Source organism: Gekko japonicus, unplaced genomic scaffold (genome assembly GCF_001447785.1).
Source record: "Gekko japonicus isolate JY-2015 unplaced genomic scaffold, Gekko_japonicus_V1.1 scaffold1137, whole genome shotgun sequence".
In the NCBI taxonomy this organism is placed as follows: domain Eukaryota; kingdom Metazoa; phylum Chordata; class Lepidosauria; order Squamata; family Gekkonidae; genus Gekko; species Gekko japonicus.
This window is the reverse complement of record NW_015175393.1, coordinates 170,252-193,387: the sequence shown is the minus strand read 5'-3', so window position 1 is coordinate 193,387 and position 23,136 is coordinate 170,252. Positions and strand designations below refer to the sequence as shown.

At 48.9% G+C, this 23,136-nt stretch overlaps 1 protein-coding gene across 1 annotated transcript in view; it reads right to left on the bottom strand.

The window, feature by feature from the left end:
- LDB3 (LIM domain binding 3) overlaps positions 1–23,136 on the bottom strand; it is a gene marked incomplete at its 5' end in the record, with an annotated part of 167,514 nt that continues 144,378 nt past the window's right edge. Inside the window, 5 exons of the mRNA XM_015425655.1 lie at positions 1–269; positions 2,578–2,693; positions 6,003–6,123; positions 12,913–13,093; positions 19,657–19,993. Coding sequence (XP_015281141.1) covers positions 180–269; positions 2,578–2,693; positions 6,003–6,123; positions 12,913–13,093; positions 19,657–19,993 — 845 coding nt within the window. The remainder of the gene's footprint in view (positions 270–2,577; positions 2,694–6,002; positions 6,124–12,912; positions 13,094–19,656; positions 19,994–23,136) is intronic.

Below are 23,136 nucleotides of genomic sequence, written 5' to 3'. Positions count from 1 at the left end.
TATAAACTATGCAAGAACAAAGATCTGCAAATATAAAAGCCATTGGGTTCAGTTTCAGAGCTGTTCATTATTCAGAGTCTCCCCTGCCCTCTTCCCCACAATCAAAAATCCACAGTTATCTCTATTTCATCAACCCCTAATCCGTTCACTTTTGCTCTCGCTTCCGGCTGGCTCTTCTTTTAGACATTGATGGCGTGTGCATGCTTCTTGCACAGTGGCTTATCCTTCTTTGAATAAAAGGGCTGGCCTTCCAAATTCACGTGGCACACCTGAAAATTAGAAGAAGATTCAATATAATCAATGGGAGGAAAGAAAAGAGGCTGATTCAAGTCAAGTCAGCCTTTATTGGCATAAAATATCAGTACCATTTATACATTTTAAAACCAGTTGAAAGCACACATATAAAAATCTAAAAGAACCTTAGACGCAGCTTTAAAGCCAAGGAGAGAAACTTAGCCACCTTCTCTGTAATGTTCGGGCTGAGATCACTTAAAAGTCTATGCACCTTAAGTGCATCAGAACAAGCACCCATACTGGTTAAAAGAGAATATAAATGTGTGATCCTTAGGTCCGTGTACAGATTACAGTGCAGGAGAACATGAGTGACAGATTCCACGCATTTCTTCCTACGTGGGCAGTATCTGGCCAAATGAGAGACCTTGTTGAATCTGCCGAGTAAGATGAGAGGCTGATTCATTGGCTCAGTGTCGCCATTAGAGTAGACCTCAAAAAGAATGGGAGCCACCAACCCAGGGAACAAAGCAGAGAATGAGCCCTCAAGGTACACAAAAGCCAGTGGTATTTAGTATTATGAGTTGAAGGCATCAGCATTCTGAGTGGAAGACTCGGAGACAACAGAAGGGTTTATTAATTCTCCCTTTGCTGTTTTATAGGTCATTTTATTGTGTGGTGTATATGACTGGACTCTTCTGCATTCATGGAATCATAGAGTCGAAAGGGACCTCCAGGCCCATCTAGTCATGGATATCTCCCTGCAGTTTTACATGGCAGGTTTTTATGCCGGATGTAAACCGATGCAGTACCAGATTGACCACTAGAAGGAGCGAATTGTGTGGGGAACAGAAACCCCTGCCCCCAAAGAAGCAGTCACTCACAAGCAAGGAAGATGAGGATGCAGAAAAGCCCACTGTTACACCAAGTTTCTTTTAAAATAATATATTTGGCTGCCCTGATGGCAATATTGTCGTTGCCCAGTGGGTTAAAAACATGTTTTTGGTGCACCTTTACGTTTTTATTTCTCTCTCATTTCCAGCTGGTGAACTTAGTTGAATGCTGCTCCCCCCGTTTCAGCGTCGTGGTCCACCAGGGCTTCTGATGTCTGCAAAACTGTGTATGTTTCTATCTCAAATCCCAACATTCCATTCCGCTCTCAGTGTTCTGTTGCATTAGATCTAGCATGACTAAGAAACAGGGTCCAAGGCAGTATATAGGTGAAGAAGTAAGGTTTGATTCTCAGCTCGGGTCAGGAGCGACAGAGACCAGCCTCAGCCCCTGTCCTAGTTTTGTCTTCCAAAACCTGCCTTTACTTTCTTCCCTATAAGCAGACCAATGCCATTCACTTCTCTAGGGGAAAGCAAAGCACCCCAGCCTGTATGAGCGATGGCTGGCTCTTTCTCCTTCCCTCCATCCTTCATTTGTCCAGGGCCACTTTTTTCCTGCCAGTCCACCCCGGTTCACGCCTCTTTGTGTCCCCCTTCCTCCTGGCTGCATGTGGGGGGAGGGGGAATGGAGAGCTGCCTGCTTCCCCCCAAAGCAGCCTTCAGGAAAACTAGTTGTCATCAAGGATTCTACAGACATTACGATTGTCACTGCAATGATCTCATGTTTTGGGGTGTGTGTTTCTTTAAATGTTTAGTTTGACTGCAGTACTGTAAGGAGAGTGATAAAGGGAGACAGGTGTGATATGATTGGCTGATGATTGAGAGTGTGGGAGGAGAGGTGTCTATGAGGAGATTCTGTGTGGGAAGTTTGCATAGTCTGTGGGTCTATGGGAGTTTTTGAGTCTATTCTGTGTGAATAAGACAAAGAGTTCAGCCTGTGTGGCTATATAGATGAGAGAGAGAGAGATTAGACTGAGTGTTTATACCTGTCAGAGTGGAGTTTTGGGAGTTTGAGAGACTGTTTGTGACACCAAGCTTTGCCAGTTATATTTACAAGTTCCTTTCATCAGCAACAGTTCAAAATAACCAGAAACCAATTTTGTTCTTTATTAATCATTTTTTGTTTAAACTTATCCCAGAAATCAGAATAGTCCTTCCTCAGAGCCACATAGTTCTTTGAAGTGCCCAGACCCTAGGTCATTCTACCAAAAGAAAGCGATTTGGAATCTTTAATTCCTGGTGGTAGCAGAAATCTACAAAGATTAGGCACACAGAGAGTGTTTTAAAGGTAAAACCATCTCCCCAATAAGCGAGCACATCACAGTCACCATTAACATCCTGTTGAGAAAGACTGTCTGCTGGCATTCTTCACGTTTCTGCCACTCATAAAGAAAAACAAATGTGGGGTTTTTTTGCAATATAGTAAAAAAGGTAAACAGATTGGCACACAACCTACAGCACAAATGAAGCAGGTGTCGTGCCAAGTGTGTCCAAGGGCCTCGATGAACTTATCTCCTGCTTCAACGGGGAAGTCACATCCATGACATTTGGTGCTGAACAAGGCAACATAATCTAGAAGCAGAAAAAGTAAAAATGAAAAATTAACTTTAGAACTTCCACGGGGTTAACTTTCCTTCGAGCACCCGTCTGCTGGATAAGACGCTGGTGGTTTATTTTTGCTGGGAATCCCTCGCCTGCTTTGTGGACTTTTGCAGAATGAATCTTGTGAAGTGCTTGTTCTCCTTTCCATTGTATTATTATTATTATTTTTTGGCCGACGCATTCGAGTATGACGCACGTCACTGAATAACATTTAGGCTCGGAGCGCAAACAATGCAGGAACCTGAAAACGATGTTTTAAAGATCCTCCCGAAATACATCTGCTGGGGTAGCCCACCTGCTTCCTCCCAACTGAGCAGACTGCCCAATGGTTCTCAGTAGGGCTCTTTTTGTAGCAGGAACTCCATTACATATTAGGCGACACACCCCTAATGTAGCCAATCCTCCAGGAGCTTACAGTAGCCCCTGTAAGAAGAGCTCTGTAAGCTCTTGGAGGATTGGCTACATTAGGCGTGTGTCACCCAATATGCAAAGGAGTTCCTGCTACAAAAAGAGCGCTGGCAGAATCCTTAATCCTGCACCCCAGGACATATGAGGAGGGGCATATGGGGGAGTGTGGCCGCAGGGGGTAAAGCATCTGCTTTGCATGCAAAAGATCACAGGTTTGGTCCCCGGCACCTCCAGTTAAAAGGATCAGGCAACAGGGGAGGTGAAAGACCTCAGCCTGAGACCCTGGAGAGCCGCTGCTAGTCTGAGTAGACTTTGATGGACCAAAGGGTCTGATTCAGTTTAAGGCAACTTTATGTGTATGCATAGCATATGTTCAATTTTGGAACAATTCAGCGGCCTCGCTGAAGCTAACCAGGGTTGTGTTGGATCATAGCCTGCACTGGAGATAACCTGGGCATGCCATCCAAGCCACCTGGAGTTCCATGATGGAAGAAGAATGGCACAGAAATGCAGGAAATAACTTTATACCTTTCGATATCCAGGAGCCTCCAACTTCTAATCTAGGACCCCCTTCAAAAATTTTTTTTTGTATTGTTATGACTTCTATCTCTATCTCCTCTTTAAAAAAAAAGACTTTAAAGAATTTGGACCAATTCACATGTTACAAAGTCCTTGCACTCTATGCATTTTGGGTTGACAAACATGGGCCCCGGTCACACGGCAAAGTTGCCGCGGGAGAGGCACGGATGGTGGGCGGATTATCCGGGCGCAATCACACCCCAACCACTGGGAAGTGGAGCGCACCCGTGGCTTACCGCCGACAATGCGCCTTAAAAAACTAGTACCTCCAAGGTACCAGTAAACGTTTGCCAGGGGCTGCCTCCAGACGCCGGTGGTGGGATCGCGCTGGCACGCGGCATTCCCCTCCGGTCCCTCGTATACTCTCCGGTGCCGAGGGAAGGACCCGTGGTCAATGTTCCCTCTAAGCTGTGGAGTCTTGTGAGCAAAAATTCTGCTTTGTGAGCAACTGGCATTAAAGTTGGGAGTGAGCGATTTGGGTGCTGCATAAATCAGTTTGCTCTGGAGCCCTCCTTCCTGAGCGAAGACAAAAATCTGTGAGCCGGAGGCTAAAAAACTGTGAGCTGGCTCACACCAACTCAGCTTAGAGGGAACACTGCTGGTGTGCCGCCGGTGCGTCTGATCATGTAATCGCGGATCAAACTGCGCTGGGGCTATTAGCCACGCCTCCCCCCCCCCGCAATATCCGGCCCGTGTGACCGGGGCCATGATCTGGAAGTTCTGTGTTTGGAAGCCCTGCATGGGCCCCGTTTCAACCAGGACCATGGTGTATAGAGAGAAGAGGTTTAAGCCTCCTACCCCGGGCCCTTTTCCTGTGTGTCTCAAGGAGCTGCTGTTCCCCATTAGCGAAACTGGGGCCCAGCCATTGGTTAAGTTTCCCCAGTGGGGCCAAGAGCAGCTCCCTGGGATCAGCTTGGGAAAATGTCACCAGAGTCAGGGCTGCAGGCCCCCCCCCCCCGTCTGCACCAATCCCAGTCTGAATTAGGATCATGCCTAATGAATTAGGACCACACCTACTGACCCGACACGTGGCGGGCAAGCGGAGGACGTGCAAGCTTGGCCCTTCGTGGTGACGTCAGCTGTGGCGATCTTCCTCTGGGTCCTTGACTTACCGTAGATGAGTAACATTTTTAAAAAAATTTGTGGTCACTTGGGTATGGACTTCTATGGGAATAGATGGAAGAAAGACCGTCCCGATAATATTCTCCATGAAATCTAGTTATAAGGGACCGTACACAGAGCTTCTCGGACATCTGCTGCTGCCAGGAGCGAAAGGGGAGCTCGGGCCATTTGAAATTCTGCGGGGCGGTGGCAGCTCTTTGGCAACACTAGCTCAAAGCTACAGCAAGGGTATGGAAAATATTACTAGCTGCCCTCATGGAGCGTTTGAGCTTCCAGATCAGCTCATCATTGCCGCCTTCTGCCTGTCCCCTAACAAATCTTCCTCCGTAGTCGCCTTGGCCAATCCGTAAGAAAAGTACCAACACATGCAGTAAGTGGATGTAACCACATGCAATGTTCCCTCTGAGCTGTGGAATCTTGTGAGCAAAAATTCTACCCTGTGAGCTACTGGCATGAAATCTGTGAGCGAGCGATTTGGCTGCTGCATAAATTAGTTGGCTCTGGAGCCATCCTTCCTGAGCGAAGACAAAAATCTGTGAGCTGGAGGCTGAAAAACTGTGAGCTAGCTCACACTAACAGCTTAGAGGGAACACTGGCACATGGTAAGCTTTCTCCAGGGCTCTGACATTTGGGGGGGGGGGGTTGGCAGGGGATGCAGAAGAAGAAGAGATTAGATTTATACCCCGCCCTTCACTACTCGAAGGTGTCTCTGAGCGGCTTACAAACTCCTTTCCCCTCCCCCTCCCCACAACAGACACCCTGTGAGGTAGGTGGGGGCTGAGAGAGCTCTTACAGAAAGTGCTCTTTTTTCAAGAACAGCTCTTATCAGAACCACGGCTTGCCCAAGGTCATCCAGCAGCTGTGAGTGGAGGAGTGGGGAATCAAACCCGGTTCTCCCAGATTAGAGTCTGCGCACTTAACCACTACACCAAACTGGCTGTCTAGATGCAGGAGAATGGTCAAGGAACAAAGTGCCGCAAGGTACCTTCGTTTGTTCTTTCGGCAACAGAGAACCTCTGAGGCATCTAACCAACCCACTGCCTGTGCACGAGTGCTGATTAACGTGGGGGGTGAAGAGACCGGAGGCTTTAGAAAGAATAACAGAGCCATAGATGTTTGCACCAGGTTGCTTTTGACTCACAACATTTCAGCAGCGCTGTTGCGCAATACCTTTCTCGCAGTAGGGCTCTCCATCCTCCATGTGGAAGAGGCTGTTCCCAAAGGGCTTCCTGCAGGCGGCACAGACAAAGCAAGTGGTGTGCCAGGTCTGCCTGAGGGCATGCATCACTTCCTGAAAGGCAAAGAAGAGCAGGTGGGTGGTGGGTGCCCCTGGAACACAGGTGAACCTCAGAAACTAGCATGAGCTCAAGCAGAAGAGCGGGGCCACGGGTTTTGCCTCGATCGCCTGGTTGCTGCTTCTCCTGCAATGGAAACAGGGTGGGAAGCAGGGCTATTTTGGGGCAGGAACGCACAGGAACGGAGTTCCGGCTGGCTCCCGAGTTGGCCACGCCCAGCAGGAACTCATTAGCATAACAGGCCACACCCAACTGCAGAAACTCATTAGGATTGGCTACATTAGGGGTGTGTGGCCTAACATGCAAAGGAGTCCCTGCTACAAAAGAAGGCCCTGGGTGTTGACAACAAACAAGGTAAACAGAATAAGAAGCAAAAGGTGGGTGTGGCTGGATGACCACAATTCTGGTAACATGGGGGTGCGGCCTAATGTGCTAACGAGCTGTGCTGTCAGGGGTGTGGCCTAATATGCTTATGTGTTTCTGCTGCTGGGTGTGGCCTATTATGCTAATTAGTTCCTGCTGGGCTTTTTCTGCAAAAAGAGCCCTGGTGGGAAGAAACTGGGGGGGGGGGGAGGAGCACTTCAGCCTTCCCCCGCTAACTATTGCTGGCTGTTTTTCTCCAGCAAAGGGCGCCCAGGGATCCGTAGTCGGGGTAAAGTTGGTCTGTAGGAGAGACTGTCGAGTGGGACCAGGACTGGCACTGCTCCTGTGCGGTTTGGACGCGGGAGGGTGCGGTTTGCAGCTGAGCCGTTTTGGAAAAGAGGAGACCGCTTGGCCCTTCCTCCCTGACGCCTGCATTCAAACGTCACACTCAGCCCTGACGTGTGTGTGCACAAACCTGCAAAAATAAATCCACAAGAACTGTGCACGGTGCGCTCAATATTTCTTTAACAAAAATTGTGAAGTTATGAATATGAAAGTACAAAAGTAATAATGATACATTCAAATTACAGATTCAGGTACATAAAGATAGAAGGCGACAGCAACGGGACGGTAGTCTCCGGAATGCAGTGCCGTTTCGACAGACGTCTTCTTCTAACCAATAGTTTGATAATGTATGAAAAACTGCACTTCAATGGAAAAGCTGCCCAATTCACATGGAGTTTGATAACAGTTTCACCTATTACCTTGCACAAATAATGGAGGAGAACGTCTCTCAGACATAAGCTTTAATCTGTCCCGTTGTTGTCACCTTCTATCTTTATGTAACCGAATCTATAACTTGAATGTATTATTATTACTTTTGTACTTTCATATTCATAACTTCACGATTTTTGTTAAAGAAATATTGAGCACACTGTGCACAGTTCTTGTGGATTTATTTTTGCATGTCTATGGACTGTGGCCATATTTATTTTGGTGTGCACAAACCTGGCCGGGTGCTGGACTTGCGCATGTGGCTCGCTCCTTCCCCTCCGGCACTGGGAATCATGACCAGAAATCAGTTCTGGCTACCTGTGACATACGAACGCGGGCACGCAGGTGAAACGGGGTTCTGTTCTCCCCGTTTAGAATTCCGGGGTGGGATTAGGGTTGGAGGGGGTAAGGCGTGAACTCTGGTCCACTTGCATTTCTTTATTTGTTTAGGATATTTCTATGCCGCCTCTTCAAAGTCCTGCTCAAAGCGGCTGGCAATTGAAAAAGCACTGCATTAAAAAAAAAAAAAAAACAGCCGTTGGATCCAATGTTCCCTCTAAGCTGTGGAGTCTTGTGAGCAAAAATTCTACTTTGTGAGCTCCTGGCATTAAAATTGTGAGCAAGTGATTTGGCTGCTGCATAGATTAGTTTGCTCTGGAGCCATTCCTAAGATGAGCTAAGGCAAAAATCTGTGAGCTGGAGGCTAAAAAGCTGTGAGCTAACTCACACTAACTCAGCTTAGAGGGAACACTGGTTGGATCTAAGCGGCATAAAAATACCCATAAAACAGAAGCAGAGTACTCAAAAGCTGGTAACACCTAATGTTTGCCTATGCAGGGAAGCAAGCAGTGCTTGGGGAAGGGGCAGTGGTGGGGAGTCCTCCAGGTGGCCCAGAGAGTTGGGGGGGCTGCATGGAAGTCAGGGGGCCTTGGCAGGAAGTCAGGGGGCCAGGCCCCAAAATGTCCCACTGTAGCTATGGGCTTGGGCTGCTGAGAGTATTTATGGGGCCCTCCGTGCAAATGTGAGGCACGGTCTTCCTAAAAAGGTAAAGGTTTCCCTTGCTCGAAAGCCAGTCAAGTCCAACTCTAGGGTTGCGGTGCTCATCTCCGTTTCAAAGCCGAAGAGCCAGCGCTGTCCGAAGATGTTTCCGTGGTCATGTGGCCGGCATGACTAAACACCAAGGCGCACGGAATGCTGTTACCTTCCCACCAAAGTGGTACCTATTTATCTACTACAGAGAGGTTATTTCAGTAAGGGGCAAAGCTCTTTCACAAACGGGGGGAGGGGGGACAAGATTCTCCGAAAGGGTTAAAGGCATCCCCTTTGCACGTATTGAAGGTTGATGTGCAAGAAGAGTATCTTTTAATGACAATTCCGCCTCCTAATAACTACGACAGTGTTATCCACACATCAGGTATGTGCTGGATTGTGGCACAGCTATGGAAATTAAGTCTCAAATAATCAGGGGAAACTATCAACCGAGTCATTCATAGACTAGTCGGAGGAGCAGCGGCCACCACTAATTACAACTCTGGCCGCTCCTGAAATGCTCGGGCGCTTCCCTTCTCCAGATTTTTAATTCCTACGTACACAAATGGTTATGCAATTTAATCTGACGCCCTGCCCTTTCCTACAGCTGACAGCCCCGGCATCACCGACGTGAGCGGCATGTCTCATGGGTGAGTCATCCGCAGCAAGTTTCATTAAATTAAATTGATGTTTGCCAAACAGCCAGGCCGGCTAAGTGAACCTGGATTAAGCGATGAAGCCTGCCGAGAAGCCAAAGGCAGGCCGGCGACAGAGGTACGGTGGGATTCTGCAGGCAAATCCACAGCTGTCAGTGTTCGGCAGAGGGCTGCCTCCCTTCTCACGGGACACGGCACCCTGCGCGAGCCAGAGGACAGCGCTGATTCTCAGACTGAGGAGGACTCCAGATGCTGCCCAGCCTTCATCAGGTCAGGCCTATGGTTCATCTCATCCAGCATCCTGTTTGCCAGGAAGTTGGCCAGTCAGGTGCTTCAGGGAGCCCCTGCCGGCAACAACCCTTTTGCTTCCTGATTGCTTCCCAGCGTCTGAACCACCAGAGGCGTTCTGCCTCTAATCCCAGAGGTCCCATCCAGCTGTTATGGCTAACAGCCAATGACAGGACCAATGCTCCCTCTAAGCTGTGGAGTCTTGTGAGCAAAGATTCTACTTCACTTCGTGAGCTGCTGGGATTGAAGTTGTGAGTGAGCGATTTGGCTACCACATGAATTAGTTTGCTCTGGAGCCCTCCTTCCTGAGCAGAGACAGAAATGTGTGAGCCGTAGGCTAAAAAACTGTGAGCTAGCTCACACTCACTCAGCTTAGAGGGAACACTGGACAGGACTGTCTTCCATAAATCTGCGTATCCTCCTTTAAAATCTGTCTAAATCACTAGCCATTTCCACATCTCAGGGCAGCGAGGGTGCAGGTACAGCACTCCCTCTAAGCTGAGTTAGTGTGAGCCAGCTCACGGTTTTTTTTAGCCTCCGGCCCACATGTTTTTGTCTTCGCTAAAGAAGGATGGCTCCAGGGCAAACTAATTTATGCAGCAGCCAAATCGCTCGCTCCCAACTTTCATGCCAGTAGCTCGCAAAGTAGAATTGTTGCTCACAAGACCCCACAGCTTAGAGGGAGCATTGGTTCCAGAACCTCATTTTGTCTGGCTTGAATTTACTGCCACTCAGTTTCATAGAGTCACCCAGAGTTCTAGTATTGTGGGAGAGGGGGAAAAAAGGTTCCTTCTATCCACTTGCTGTACAGTACACATCATTCTGTAGACATCTATCATGTTACCCCTCAGTTATCTTTCTTTTAAAATGGAAAAGATCACAGGGAGAGGCCCTCACGACTGTCCGACCAATCAAAAAAGCAGGCACACAAGAGAGGGTCTTTTTGGTGTAAAGGTAAAGGTCTCCCTTGCTCGAAAGCCAGTCGAATCCGACTCTAGGGTTGCGGTGCTCATCTCCGTTTCAAAGCCGAAGAGCCAGCGCTGTCCGAAGACGTTTCCGTGGTCATGTGGCCGGCATGACTAAACACCGAGGCGCACGGAACGCTGTTACCTTCCCACCAAAGTGGTACCTATTTATCTACTTGCAATTCCTTGCTTTCAAACTGCTAGGTTGGCAGGGGCTGGAACTAGAGACGGGAGCTCACTCCATCATGCGGCACTTGGGTCTCGAACTGCTGAACTACTGACCTTCCACAGCCTGCAGTTCAGCGTCTTAACCACTTGAGCCACCGCAGCTCCAGCAGCGTCTTTTTGGTGGCAGCCCCACAATTATGGAACAACCTCCCCAGGGAGGTACACTCAAAGGCATTTGAAGACAGTTTTATTTAGGATGGCATTTGACTAATTTAATTTTTATTTATTGGCAGCCCTAACTGAGATTTTAAATTGTGGTGTTTTATGGCTCAAGTGGTTAAGACGCTGAACTGCAGGCTGTGGAAGGTCAGTAGTTCAGCAGTTCGAGACCCAAGTGCCGCATGATGGAGTGAGCTCCCGTCTCTAGTTCCAGCTCCTGCCAACCTAGCAGTTCGAAAGCAAGAAACTGCAAGTAGATAAATAGGTACTGCTTCGATGGGAAGGTAACAGCGTTCCGTGCACCTCGGCCACATGACCATGGAAACGTCACTGCACACTGAATTGACCATTCCGGTAAGAGATCCACTACAACCCAAACATCTTTTTTCTTGGTCCATCATCACCCGCTCAGAACCCGTCAGCGTGTTGTGAAAAAAAACTTCTTCTTTTTTTTTTCCTCCAACGTATATAACTTTGAGGAGCTGCAGTGGCTCAAGTGGTTAAGACGCTGAACTGCAGGCTGTGGAAGGTCGGTAGTTCAGCAGTTCGAGAACCGGGTGCCGCATGATGGAGTGAGCTCCCGTCTCTAGTTCCGGCTCCTGCCAACCTAGCAGTTCAAAAGCAAGAAATTGCAAGTAGATAAATAGGTACCGCTTCGGTGGGAAGGTAACAGCGTTCCGTGCGCCTTGGTGTTTAGTCATGCCGGCCACGTGACCACGGAAACGTCTTCAGACAGCGCTGGCTCTTCGGCTTTGAAACGGAGATGAGCACCACAACCCTAGAGTCGGATTCGACTGGCTTTCGAGCAAGGGAACCTTTACCTTTTATATAACTTTGTCCTCCGCCTACGCTGAATTTCACCTGCTGTGTTATTGCCCGTTTGCCCAGTTGGGGGAGCTCTTTTGGGAACTTCTCCCAATCCTCTTGAGTTTCCATTATTCCAAACAATCTGATGTCATCTACAAACATTGCTATCTCGCTTTCCCTTCTTGGTCCACTTTAGTGCTGTCCCCAAATCCATCCTTCAGCCACTTAACCCGCCCCCCCCCCATAAAGTGGACTCCAGGGTTGGCATCAGCACACCCAATGGTGAGGAAGCTGCCAGGGCCCACTGTTGTCAGCCCCACCCATTTGCTAGACCTCCGCCATGATCGTAGCTGCTCCATGCACTGCCCAGAGCCACAGGTAGGGTTGCTAACCCCCCAATGGGGGGGTGTTTCTCCCGCTTTCCGGCCCACCAACCCACCGCTGGTCAGCAGGGGGAGCTAGGACTGCCAAGTGGGTGCGGGTGGCGGGTAAACCCCCGCTTTGGAGGCCCGATTTACGCCGCCGCGGAATCGGGCCCCGGGGGGAACTCTGCCCCCCGAAGCGCAGCGCGGCTGCGTCACTGGAGGTGACGCAACGACATCGATCACGTTGGGGCGTGGCCCCGATTGTCGGAGGGAAAACTCTATGGTTTTCCCTCCAACGATCTGGGCCACGCCCCCAACGTGATCGACGTGGTTGCGTCACCTCCGGGATGTGCTGGCTCCCGGAGCCCGGCGACGCTCCCCCGCCGGTAAGGATATTCGACTTGGCAACCCTAGGGGGAGCCCTGTCCCCGAAGAGCCCCGTCACAATGACGTCATCCGGAGTTGGCGTCATCATGCTGGGCATCTCATGCGGGGGACGCTCTAGCGTTTGGGTAAAAACTCTATGATGTACGATGTGCCCGGCATGACGACATCACTTCCGGGTGACGTCATCACAGCATGCGCACTTTGCGCATGCGCCAGAAGACTCCAAAAGCTGGGCTGAAGCCCCCCGCCGGGACCAAGGGAAGACTTGCCGACGACCCTAGCCACGGGACAAAGGGCTGCAGGTGGCAGTGAACCTAGGCAGTGGGGGAGCTAAAATGTGGGCAGGGGAGAGAAAAGGAGGAATGAGGCATGTTGGTGGGTGGGAGGGAGGGAGGGAAGGAGGACATGTTTGAGGGCCTGGTGGTGAGAAGAAGGGGGGGGTCCCTGGGAACTCCCTGTCTGGGGCCCCCACAACCTGGAACCAGCCCTGCCTGTCTCTGCCAAAGAGTTCACTTTCTGGCATGGCTGCAGCCAATGTTCCCTCTAAGCTGTGGAGCCTTGTGAGCAAAAGCTCTACTTTGTGAGCTCCTGGCATTAAAGCTTTGAGCGAGCGATTTGGCTCTTGCATGAATTAGTTTGCTCTGGAGCCATCCCCCCTGAGCTAAGACAAAAATGGGTGAGCCAGAGGCTAAAAAACTGTGAGCTAGCTCACACTGACTCAGCTTAGAGGGAACACTGGCTGCAGCGCTTTATTTTGGACTTACTCCCATGATCTTCGTATGGCATCTAGCACAGGTCGGGGCGAAGAACTGTTCGTAGCAACGCTCGCAGTAAACACTGTTCTGCTCCTCGACAAAGCCAACATCAGCCAGAGATGCTTTGCAGTAGGCACAGTTGAATTCCTCCGGGTGCCAGGAACGCCCCATGGCTACCAGGAAAGGACCCCTGAGAAAGAGAGCAGCATGTCAGTACGTGGCAAAAGCCCCTGAAGGAGGCAAACATAAAACGGCATTCCCACTGTATAAAAACCTGTGTTGGCAGTGTAATGTTTTAACTCACATGGCTTTCCCCAATGGATCCTGGGGACTGTAGTTTGCCAAGGGTTCTAAGGGAGAGTCCCAACCTTCCACATGAACTACAACCAGTGTTCCCTCTAAGCTGAGTTAGTGTGAGCCAGCTCACAGTTTTTTTAGCCTCTGGCTCACACATTTTTGTCTTCGCTCAGGAAGGAGGGCTCCAGAGCAAACTAATTTATGCAGAAGCCAAATCACTCGCTCACAACTTCAATGCCAGTAGCTCACAAAGTAGAATTTTTTGCTCACAAGACTCCACAGCTTAGAGGGAGCATTGACCACAACTCTTAAGAGTTTTTCTGCAAAGTTGGAATGACTGTTAAATTCATTCTCTAGTGCAGATTTGAGTGGTGCCAATTTAGAAAGATCTATGGAACACGATGCATATGCAGCTGGGGTCGCGAAGAGTTGGACTCGACTGTGTGACTGAACAGCAACAACAACAAGAAAGCTAAGTAGAAAACACGAAGCAGAAGAAGAGGAGGAGGAGGAGGAGATTGGATTTATAGACCCGCTTTTCTCTCGGAGTCTCAGAGCAGCTTACAATCTCCTTTCCCTTCCCCTCCCCACGACAGACACCCTGCTGTGACGTAGGTGGGGTTGAGAGAGCTCTTTCAATGACTGCTCTTGAGTGAAAAGCTCTGGGAGAACTTGTGACTGACCCAAGGTCACACCAGCAGCTGCATGTGGGGAATTAGAGTCTGCACTCTTAACCACTACACCAGACCAATGCTCCCTCTGTTGTGGAGTCTTGGGGAAAAAAATTCTACTTTGTGAGCTACTGGCATTAAGTTTGTGAGCGAGCTATTTGGCTACTGCATAAATTAGCTTGCTCTGGAGCCATCCTTCCTGAGCAAAGACAGAAATGTGTGAGCTGGAGGCTAAAAAACTGTGAGCTAGCTCACACTAACTCAGCTTAGAGGGAACACTGCACCAGGCTGGTTTTTGGGGAAAACATCCGAGCCTCAAAGTTCCACAGATCTCAGTGGAACGTATGCAGACTGACTTAACTCCAGACAGGACTATTATTTTAGTGCCTGTAATTGCAATGAAATGTGGCAGATCTAGTACAAACATGTGAGTACCCAGATGACTTCAAAATCATTAAAAGTTTGTGACCACTCAGCAGTGTTCCCTCTAAGCTGAGTTAGTGTGAGCTAGCTCACAGTTTATTAGCCTCCGCCTCACATGTTTTTGTCTTAGCTCCGGAAGGACAGCTCCAGAATGACCGATTATGAACGTGAGTCAATTTCATAGTGTTTAAAGAGAAAAACATAGCTCCCCACCCCACCCCACCCCACTGAACGGGAGAAAAAAACAAGCGGGGGAGGGACGCCTCCCATGCGCATGAATTTTTGAACAATTGAGTGGGGGAGCGGAAGAAAACGCGAGGGAAACTGCCTAGAAGTACTTACCAAAGTGAGTCCAAGCGGTCAAGCGCACATTCAGAGACTTTTAAAAAGTTTGCAAAAGTAAACAAATTATAAAGATGGTGGGGAAGAGGGATAAAGAAAGACTTTTGAAAGCAAAAGGGCTTGAGAGCCCAAAACCGGAAACTACCAGTGAGACGGCAAAGGCTGGAGCTGACTACATGCGCCCTCTACTGGAACAGCTGAATAACTTCAAAGAACAGATGTCCGTGGTTACTCAAGGCATTACTGCACAACAAACACAAATAAACAATTTAATACAAATAATGAAGCAAGATGCCGAGAAGGTAAAGGAAGTGGCTGCAACTACACAGAAAGTGAAGAAGAAAGTGCAAAAGCTGGAAAAGAAACAAACTTCCTTGGAAGATCAAATGCTGCAAGTTCAAATGGATACGGCCAACATGGTCCTGCGCTTCCAGGGCGTGCCAGAGAACAGAGGGGAGAATCTTAAAGAACTGATGAGTGAACTACTAGCCCCAGTAACAGAAATGAAGGCAGAATCGCTGCTCAATGATATGGATGTGGTTTACAGATCATACTCAGGATATATAAAGAAAAATAATCTGCCTCGGGAAATTGTAGTAAGATTCTCTAAAAGGCATGTCAGGGATGCTATCCTGAAAGCGGTTGCTGGAACACCCCTGAAAGCAGGGGAAAACACCATCAGAACGCTAAAGGATATTCCATTTGAAGTAAGACAACGTAAAAAGAAATACAAAGAACTCGTGCTTTTTCTTCAAACAAAGTCAATTGGATATAAATGGCTATTTCCAGAAGGCGTAACTTTTAAGATCAAAGATAAAAAAGAAAAGATTGACTCTGTTCTGAAAGCTCAAGAATTTCTAAGGGTCCAGCTGGGAAGGTCAGAGGACGAGAAAAAAGAAGAAGACAGCAAGTCCAGTGGCGAGCTGGAAACTGGTTCTTCCGGAGAGGACTCTCTGTCTGAGCAAGGGGCGGCAGCCCCAAAAAGTCCTTATAAGTTGCGGAAGAGAAGGGAAAAGAAGAAGTAAAGGCTGAAGAATTGTGCCTTTGAGAACTCTGGTTTTGGGATGATTGGCGGTACTGTTACTAGACAGTTAAATTTAAACTCTAAGGGGAAAGGGCTATAAATGTCTGACTCAGTTTATTAAAGGGTCAACGATGAGAAGACTTGATGTATCTAAGCTAGTTGGAGGATCTCCTCTCTTGGGTTTTTAGTTAATAGTGGGTTCTTTACTTTCTCCTGTATATGTAGTTTCCCCCCTCCTTTTTTTTCTGTTGTAGTTCTTTGTAGTGGATAAAATCAATAAAAAATCCCCTCCGGGGGCTTAAAAAAAGAAGAAGAAAGGCAGGAAATAGCAAACCACCTCTGTTTGTCTCTTGCCTGAAAACCCTGAGTGGTTGCCATTCATCGGCTGCAACTTGATGACCCCTTTCCACTGCCACGTAGCTAATATCTCTTTTTTTGAGAAAGTTACTACCTTGCTGGATCAGGGGAATGCTATCGACACAGTTTATCTTGATTTCAGCCCCTTTGTTTAGAAACTGGTCTAAATTTAGTAGAGACAAGAGATTGGCTTATGACGATTAAGTTCTCGGAATCGCAATGGAAGACCTCTTCCTATCTGATGAATCCTATAATTTTAGACGAATTAAACAGAGCCTCCTTGATTTAGAACTTATTAAGTTATGTCCTGTTCAATATTATATGGGCTCACCTGCGGCGCTTGGTCTTGCTCAACCTATTGGGAAAATGGCCAACTATTTATGTGATCTTGCAAGCCCCCAACAAAGGAAAGCATTTACGTTGGTGAGGATGACTTCCTTTCCTTCAAACGTTGTTTACGGTAGATTCCTCCAAATTCCATATAGTGAGAGAGTCTCTCCTTGTGGGGCAAATATTCCAGATTCCATCCAACATATATTGCTGGACTGCCAGCTATATTCTAATCCCCGGAGGGAACTTTTTGGTAATCCCTCCCTCCCTCCCTGTAATCTGGTAAATGGGATTGACTATCGTCGCTTATTAAAAGATAATGAAAGAAATCACAAGGGCTGTTAGTAAATTCCTGGAGAAGTCTATTAAAATTTACGAGGGGCATGTCTCACCATGAATTATATATATATTTGTTCTTAATCTTGAACTGTATATTTTGCTTGTTCCTATTTTGTACTATGTCTGAGTATGCCAATAAAAGATATGACCGACTGACTGACGGATTAAATTCTGATTGCATTTGCATTATTACGTGGACCCTGGGAGTTTCATTCAGCAGATGCTCACTGAGCCCAATATCTCTAACTGGTCATCTTATATTGAGGGAAAAGTCCTGGCCATTCACATTTCCCTAGATTTAGGGTTAGGGTTAGGGTTAGGGTTGCTGACCATGCTCCCTTCCACGGGTGCGTACTTCTTAATAAAATGCAGAATCCTTAACACTGCAGCTCAAAAGATTTATAGTTTGGCTAACAAGTCTTGGTGTCGTGGTTAGTGGTTAAGTTGGTGTCGTGGTTAAGTGCGCGGACTCTAATCTGGGAGAACCGGGTTTGATTCCCCACTCCTCCACTTGCACCTGGCTGGATGACCTGGGGCAAGCCATAGATCTGATAAGAGCTGTTCTTATTTATTTATTTATTTATTTTATTTCACTTATACCCCACCCTCCCCGCAAGCGGGCTCAGGGCGGCTTACACAGGCACAACTGTGCAATAAAATACAACAGGATTACAACAGTTAAGGCACCAAGTGCAATAAAAATGGAACAAGTTAAAACAATTAAAACAAAAACTCACATCTTGCAGGATACATTAGGAACTAAAATACTCACTCCCTATTGTATATCGCGGTGGGATCAAGCGAGGGGGGCTTTCAAGATCACATAAATAGTTGGCCATTTCCCCAACAGGTTGAGCAAGACCAAGCGCCGCAGGTGGCTAACTGAGGCCAAGGTGACCGATATGAAGGGTTTAGCTCAACTGATGCTCCTTGATCAGTTTTACTCCAAGATCCCTCAAGAGTTAAAATGTCTAATCAAGGATAAGGAGCCCCAAACCCTTACTAAAGCCACTGACCTGGCAGACAAGCTGGTAGCCAACGGGGAAGGGATGGAGTAGAAAAGCCCGGTAGGAGGTGGAAGGGGTGGTCTTATGAGCAAAAATTCTACTTGGTGAGCTACTGGCTTTAAACCGGTGAGCGAGCGATCTGGCTACTGCATCAATCAGTTTGCTCTGGAGCCACCCTTCCTGAGCTAAGGCAAAAATGTGTGAGCCGGAGGCTAAAACACTGTGAGCTAGCGCACACTAACTCAAGCTTAGAGGGAGCACTGGTCCTGAGTTAGGGCTTCTCTGCTGCCCTGCACAAACGAAGAGTGCTCCTGAGCATTCTGAGAGAGACTGGTCATGCACACCATGCTGTCTTTTAGAGGAACTTCTTTGCCAATACTGGTCTTTCTCAAGGAAAGCCCCCTGTTGACCCAAAGGCTTCCCGAAACAGTACTTGAAAACCCTGAGGCCAGGGCTCGGAGGTGGAGCATCTGCTTTGCACGAGGAAGCTCCCAGGATCAATCCCAGGCATCTCTGGTGGAAACGGTCAGTTAACAAATGATGTGAAGGACCTCTACTTGACACCCTGGTCTGCACTGGCCGCCTATAGCATACCGAATTCGGTTCAAGGTGCTGCGTTGGTACTTACCTTTAAAGCCCTTTATGGCCAGGGACCTATGTACCTAAAAGACCCTCTTTCCCCATACGTTCCCCAGCGAGCACTGCGATTGGGTACTCAAAATCACCTGGTCCTCCCAGGCCCTAGAGAAGCCGGGCTTGCAGCAACAAGGGCCAGGTCCTTCTCGGTGGCGGCTCCATACCGGTGGAATGAGCTCTCGGAAGACATCAGGGCCCTCTGGGAGCTTTTACAGTTCCACAGGGCCTGTAAAACTGAGCTCTTCCACCAAGCATTCGATTAAGGAGCCGCCGCAACCATCTGAGGCCCTGGGCCCAATACCATCAATATTTTAGTAACACCAACAATATCATGAACACCATTGGACAGCCTGTACCTTGCTGAACTGACCCGGACCGTGCGCTAATTGATTGTGGACTCCTGCCATCAGGGCTATTTTTGGGCAGGAACGCAGAGGAACGGAGTTCCGGCTGGCTCCCAAGTTGACCACACCCAGAAGGAACTCATTAGCATAATAGGCCACACCCAACAGCAGAAACTCATTAGGATTGGCTACATTGGGGTGTGTGGCCTAACATGCAAAGGAGTTCCTGCTACAAAAAAAGGCCCTGGGTTTTGACAACAAACAAGGTCAACAGAATAAGAAGCAAAAGGTGGGTGTGGCTGGATGACCACACTTCTGGTAACATGGGGGTGTGGCCTAATAGGCTAATGAGCTGTGCTGTCAGGGGTGAGGCCTAACATGCTAATAAGTTTCTGCTGTTGGGTGTGGCCTGTTATGCTAATGAGTTCCTGCTGGGCTTTTTCTACCAAAAGAGCCGTGCCCGCAATTGCTAGCACTTTATGTATTGTTTTTAGATTTAATTTATTGTAATTTTAACTGTGAAATTGTTTTATCAGTAGTAATGATGTGAGCTGCCCTGCGCCTGCTGCGGCGGGGAGGGGGGGGATAGAAGCCAAATAAAATAAATAAATCCACTCTGAGTAGACAATACTGACCTCGAGAGAGCAATGGTCTGGCTCAGCTACAAGGCAGTTTGATCCAGATATGAGTCCAGTAGCATGTGAGACCAGGAAGATTTTCAGGATCGGCGTCAAAGTTCCCTCCGTCACTTATCTGACGAAGGGAGCTTTGGCTCTTGAAAGCGGACAGCCCAAAAGCCTTGTTCGTCTCTAAGGTGCTCCTGGACTCCAACCTAGCTGTTCTACCCCAGACCGATACAGCTCCCCTCTGAAATCAAAGACAGTGTCATGTGTTCAAATTCACATGGCCACTCCTCTGAATGACTCCGCCGCAAGACGCTTTCCGATTCTACCCCTCTCCCCGGAAAAGTCCCGTCGCCATACCTGATCACGCTGTTGCAGTGTCCACAGAGCGGAGTTCGGCTGCTTGCCGGGAAGCGTTCGGCCCTCTGGATGGTTCCCCGGGCTACGGCAGGGGCCTGGGAGGAGGCCGGAATCGAAGGAGGAGGGTAAGAGGGGGCGGAGGCAGGGGCTGGTGGCACCGGAGCACCTCGGGGCAGGATATGCTTCGTGACCGTGGTTGTCGATTTCCCGGGAGCGAACTTCTGGGAGAACGAATCGTCGGTTATCCAGGGAGGACGGCTTGAAGGCTCAGTATCGCTGGGAGGGTATGAATGAGCTGGGGCCGGGGCTGGCGCTGGAGCCAGTGCAGGAGCCGGAGCTGTTTAAAGCAAAAAAACAAACAAAACCAGAGTGATCTGTCTTTTAAAAACAGATACGCGTTTTGCGACCGGAAGCTTTTACCAAAACCTCCCGCCTTAGATGACCCTTGTCACTGCCTCAAGCCCATTCCCCAAAATCAAGTTCTGCAAGAGATTCCAGGATATCAGATCTTTGCACGGCAAAAGCAGCAGTCTGGTTTTCTTGTGGTTCTTCAAGGTCACCAACAATCATGTAACACAGAACATAAGAGAACATCAGAGAAGCCAATGTTGGATCAGGCCAGTGGCCCATCCAGTCCAACACTCTTGTCACACAGTGGCCAAAAATACCAGGGGCCATCAAGAGGTCCACCAGTGGGGCCAGGACCCTAGAAGCCCTCCTCATGTTGCCCCCCCCCCCCCCCAAGCACCAAGAATACAGAGCATCACTGGCCCCAGACTGAGAGTTCCTATCCAATGGTCCCTCTAAGCTGTAGAGTCCTGTGAGCAAAAATTCTACTTTGTGAGCTACTGGCATTAAAGTTGTGAGCAGGTAATTTGGCTACTGCATAAATTAGTGTGTTCTGGAGCCCTCCTTCCTGAGCTGAGACCAAAATGTGTGAGCCGGAGGCTGAAAAACTGTGAGCTAGCTCACACTAACTCAGCTTAGAGGGAACACTGTTCCTATCTATACCTTGTGTCTAATAGCCACTGATGGATCTCTGCTCCATATGCTTATCCAATTCCCTTTTGAAGCTGTCTATGATCATAGTTGCCACCACCTCCCGTGGCAGTGAATTCCATGTGCTAATCACTCTTTGGGTGAAGAAGGACTTCCTTTTATCCGTTGTAACCCAACTGCTCAGCAATTTCATGGAGTGCCCACGAGTTTTTGTATTGTGAGAAAGGGAGAAAAGTACTTCTTTCTCTACCTGCTCTATCCTATGCATAATCTTATAAACCTCGATCATGTCATTTGTCTGCTATAAGTAAGTTTCATTCAAGGGGAAAATGCATTTGGGGCCATACAGAACGGTGTGACTGGCTTTCATTTAGGAATGCATAACCAAGAGTCATCTGAAGCATCTCTTTCATCTTTTGATGTTCAGAGCACAGCAACAAATTATTGATGAACCATGGAACATGGTACCTAAAATGTTATTACATACACAGGGGTACAGGTATTAAGTAGAGTGATCAGTTGTTTTAAAGGCTGCAAATGGCTTACGTTTGAGTCTGATACCCCCTTTCCTTGTTCCAGTATGGTGTTGTGCTTAGAGCGTCAGACTAGAATCTGGGAGACCCAAGTTTGAATCCTTATTCTGTCCTGGAGGTTTGCTGGGTGACCTTGGACGGACCAGTCACACACTCTCAGCCCTAACCTACCTCACAGGGTTGTTGTGAGGATAGGGGAAGAGATAGGGTTGCCAAGTCTGATTTTCGCCGCAGCGGGGGACTCCCGGGTGGTGGCTGGAGTGCGCACGCAAAGCGCGCGTGCCGCATCCACATCACTCGGAAGTGACGCAACCACGCCGGGCACGCTGGGGGCGGGGCCATGACCATCCGAAGGAAAACCATAGAGTTTTCCCTCAGATGACTGTGGCCTCACCCCCAACGTGCCCGGCGTGGTCACGTCTCTTCCGGGTGACGTGCACGTCGGGATGGGGTTCCCCCCGGGGCCCAATCCACCACCGGCGGGGAACGGGTCTCTGGGGCGGGGGTTTCCCCGCCCCCCAGGGGGAACTTGGCAAGCCTAGGGAGCTACTTTGGGTCCCCATTGGGGGAGAAAGGCTGGTTATAATAAATGAAGCAAATAAATAAATATATCAATCAACGGGGATCCAATTTTCATTCTGTTGCAATGATACTGTAATTCCCCCCCCCCCCACAAGGAAACTTATCAGGACAAATTCCCCCGGCCGGCCAGGTTTGCAGCTCACATCCACTGCGCTGCACAGTTCTTTCGAGGGCCGGACAGCTGCAGGAACTCCTTTTTGGAAAGTGAAATCTTTCATCTCTGGCCCCATCTGCATCTAGCATTCCCTCAGCTGTCTTACCAAACCCACGCTGGAATTGAAATTCCCCTCTGCATTGCAGGCTGTTTTCACTTTTACTAACTGTCGGATTTTATGGCGGCGTCCAGACGGCATGTTGCTTTCGCTTCCCTTGATCTCTCGGTTTTATGGTAACTGTCTGCATAAAGTTATGGCCGTTTTATGGCCGTTCAGGGGTGACTCTGCAATTGTATGGCGTTGGCCCCTGGGGGCAGTGTTCCCTCTAAGCTGAGTTAGTGTGAGTTAGCTCACAGTTTTCTAGCCTCCGGCTCACACATTTTTGTCTCGGGTCAGGAAGGAGGGCTCCAGAGCAAACTAATTTTATGCAGTAGCCAAACTACCTGCTCACAACTTTAATGCCAGTCGCTCACAGAGTAGAATTTTTGCTCACAGGACTCCACAGCTTAGAGGGAACATTGCTTGGGGGTATCTGAATGTGGTTTTGAGCTGCATCCTTTTCTGTTCCAGCGTGGGTTTGGTAGAACACTGGAGCGAATGCTAGATGCAGATTGGGCCCCAGTTGTTAACGCTGCGTCTGGACTCCCCCTGTACCTTTTCCTTCCATTAAAAGCTGCGGGGCCTGCCTTCCCTCCTAAAACACCCCAGTGTCCACTCTGCTCCCCACCTCCGCTAACTCATTCCTAGTCCCCTTCCCCGAGAGGGCTTATTTCCTGTTGTGTCCACTGACCGCCACCTGAGGTCAGCACACACACCTGAGCTTCAGTCCTGGACAACAATGGGAACTAGGATCCTAGCCCTACACTGGGGAACCAATGGGAACCATGGCGGGAGATTCAAACCCACCAATGGTGACCAGGGGTGTGTCCCCAGGGTTGTATATAGTTGGCCTGCCGGCCGTTTGTCTCTTGTCTTGTTGTGTACTGAATAAAGCGTGCTATGCACCACCACGTAGTCTATCGTTTGTTCGGGCGACCACCCACTACATAACAGTGGCGACGAGGATGGGATGATCGCCCTCCTAAACAACGACCCTAAGCCGCGCAGCCAAGCCGGACCTCAAGAGCGCAGCGCACGCCGCTCGCCGGACAGCCGCACGTCGCCCGCCGGATCGCCTGCCTCGCACGTCAGCTTCTGGCTCGCTGGCCTTC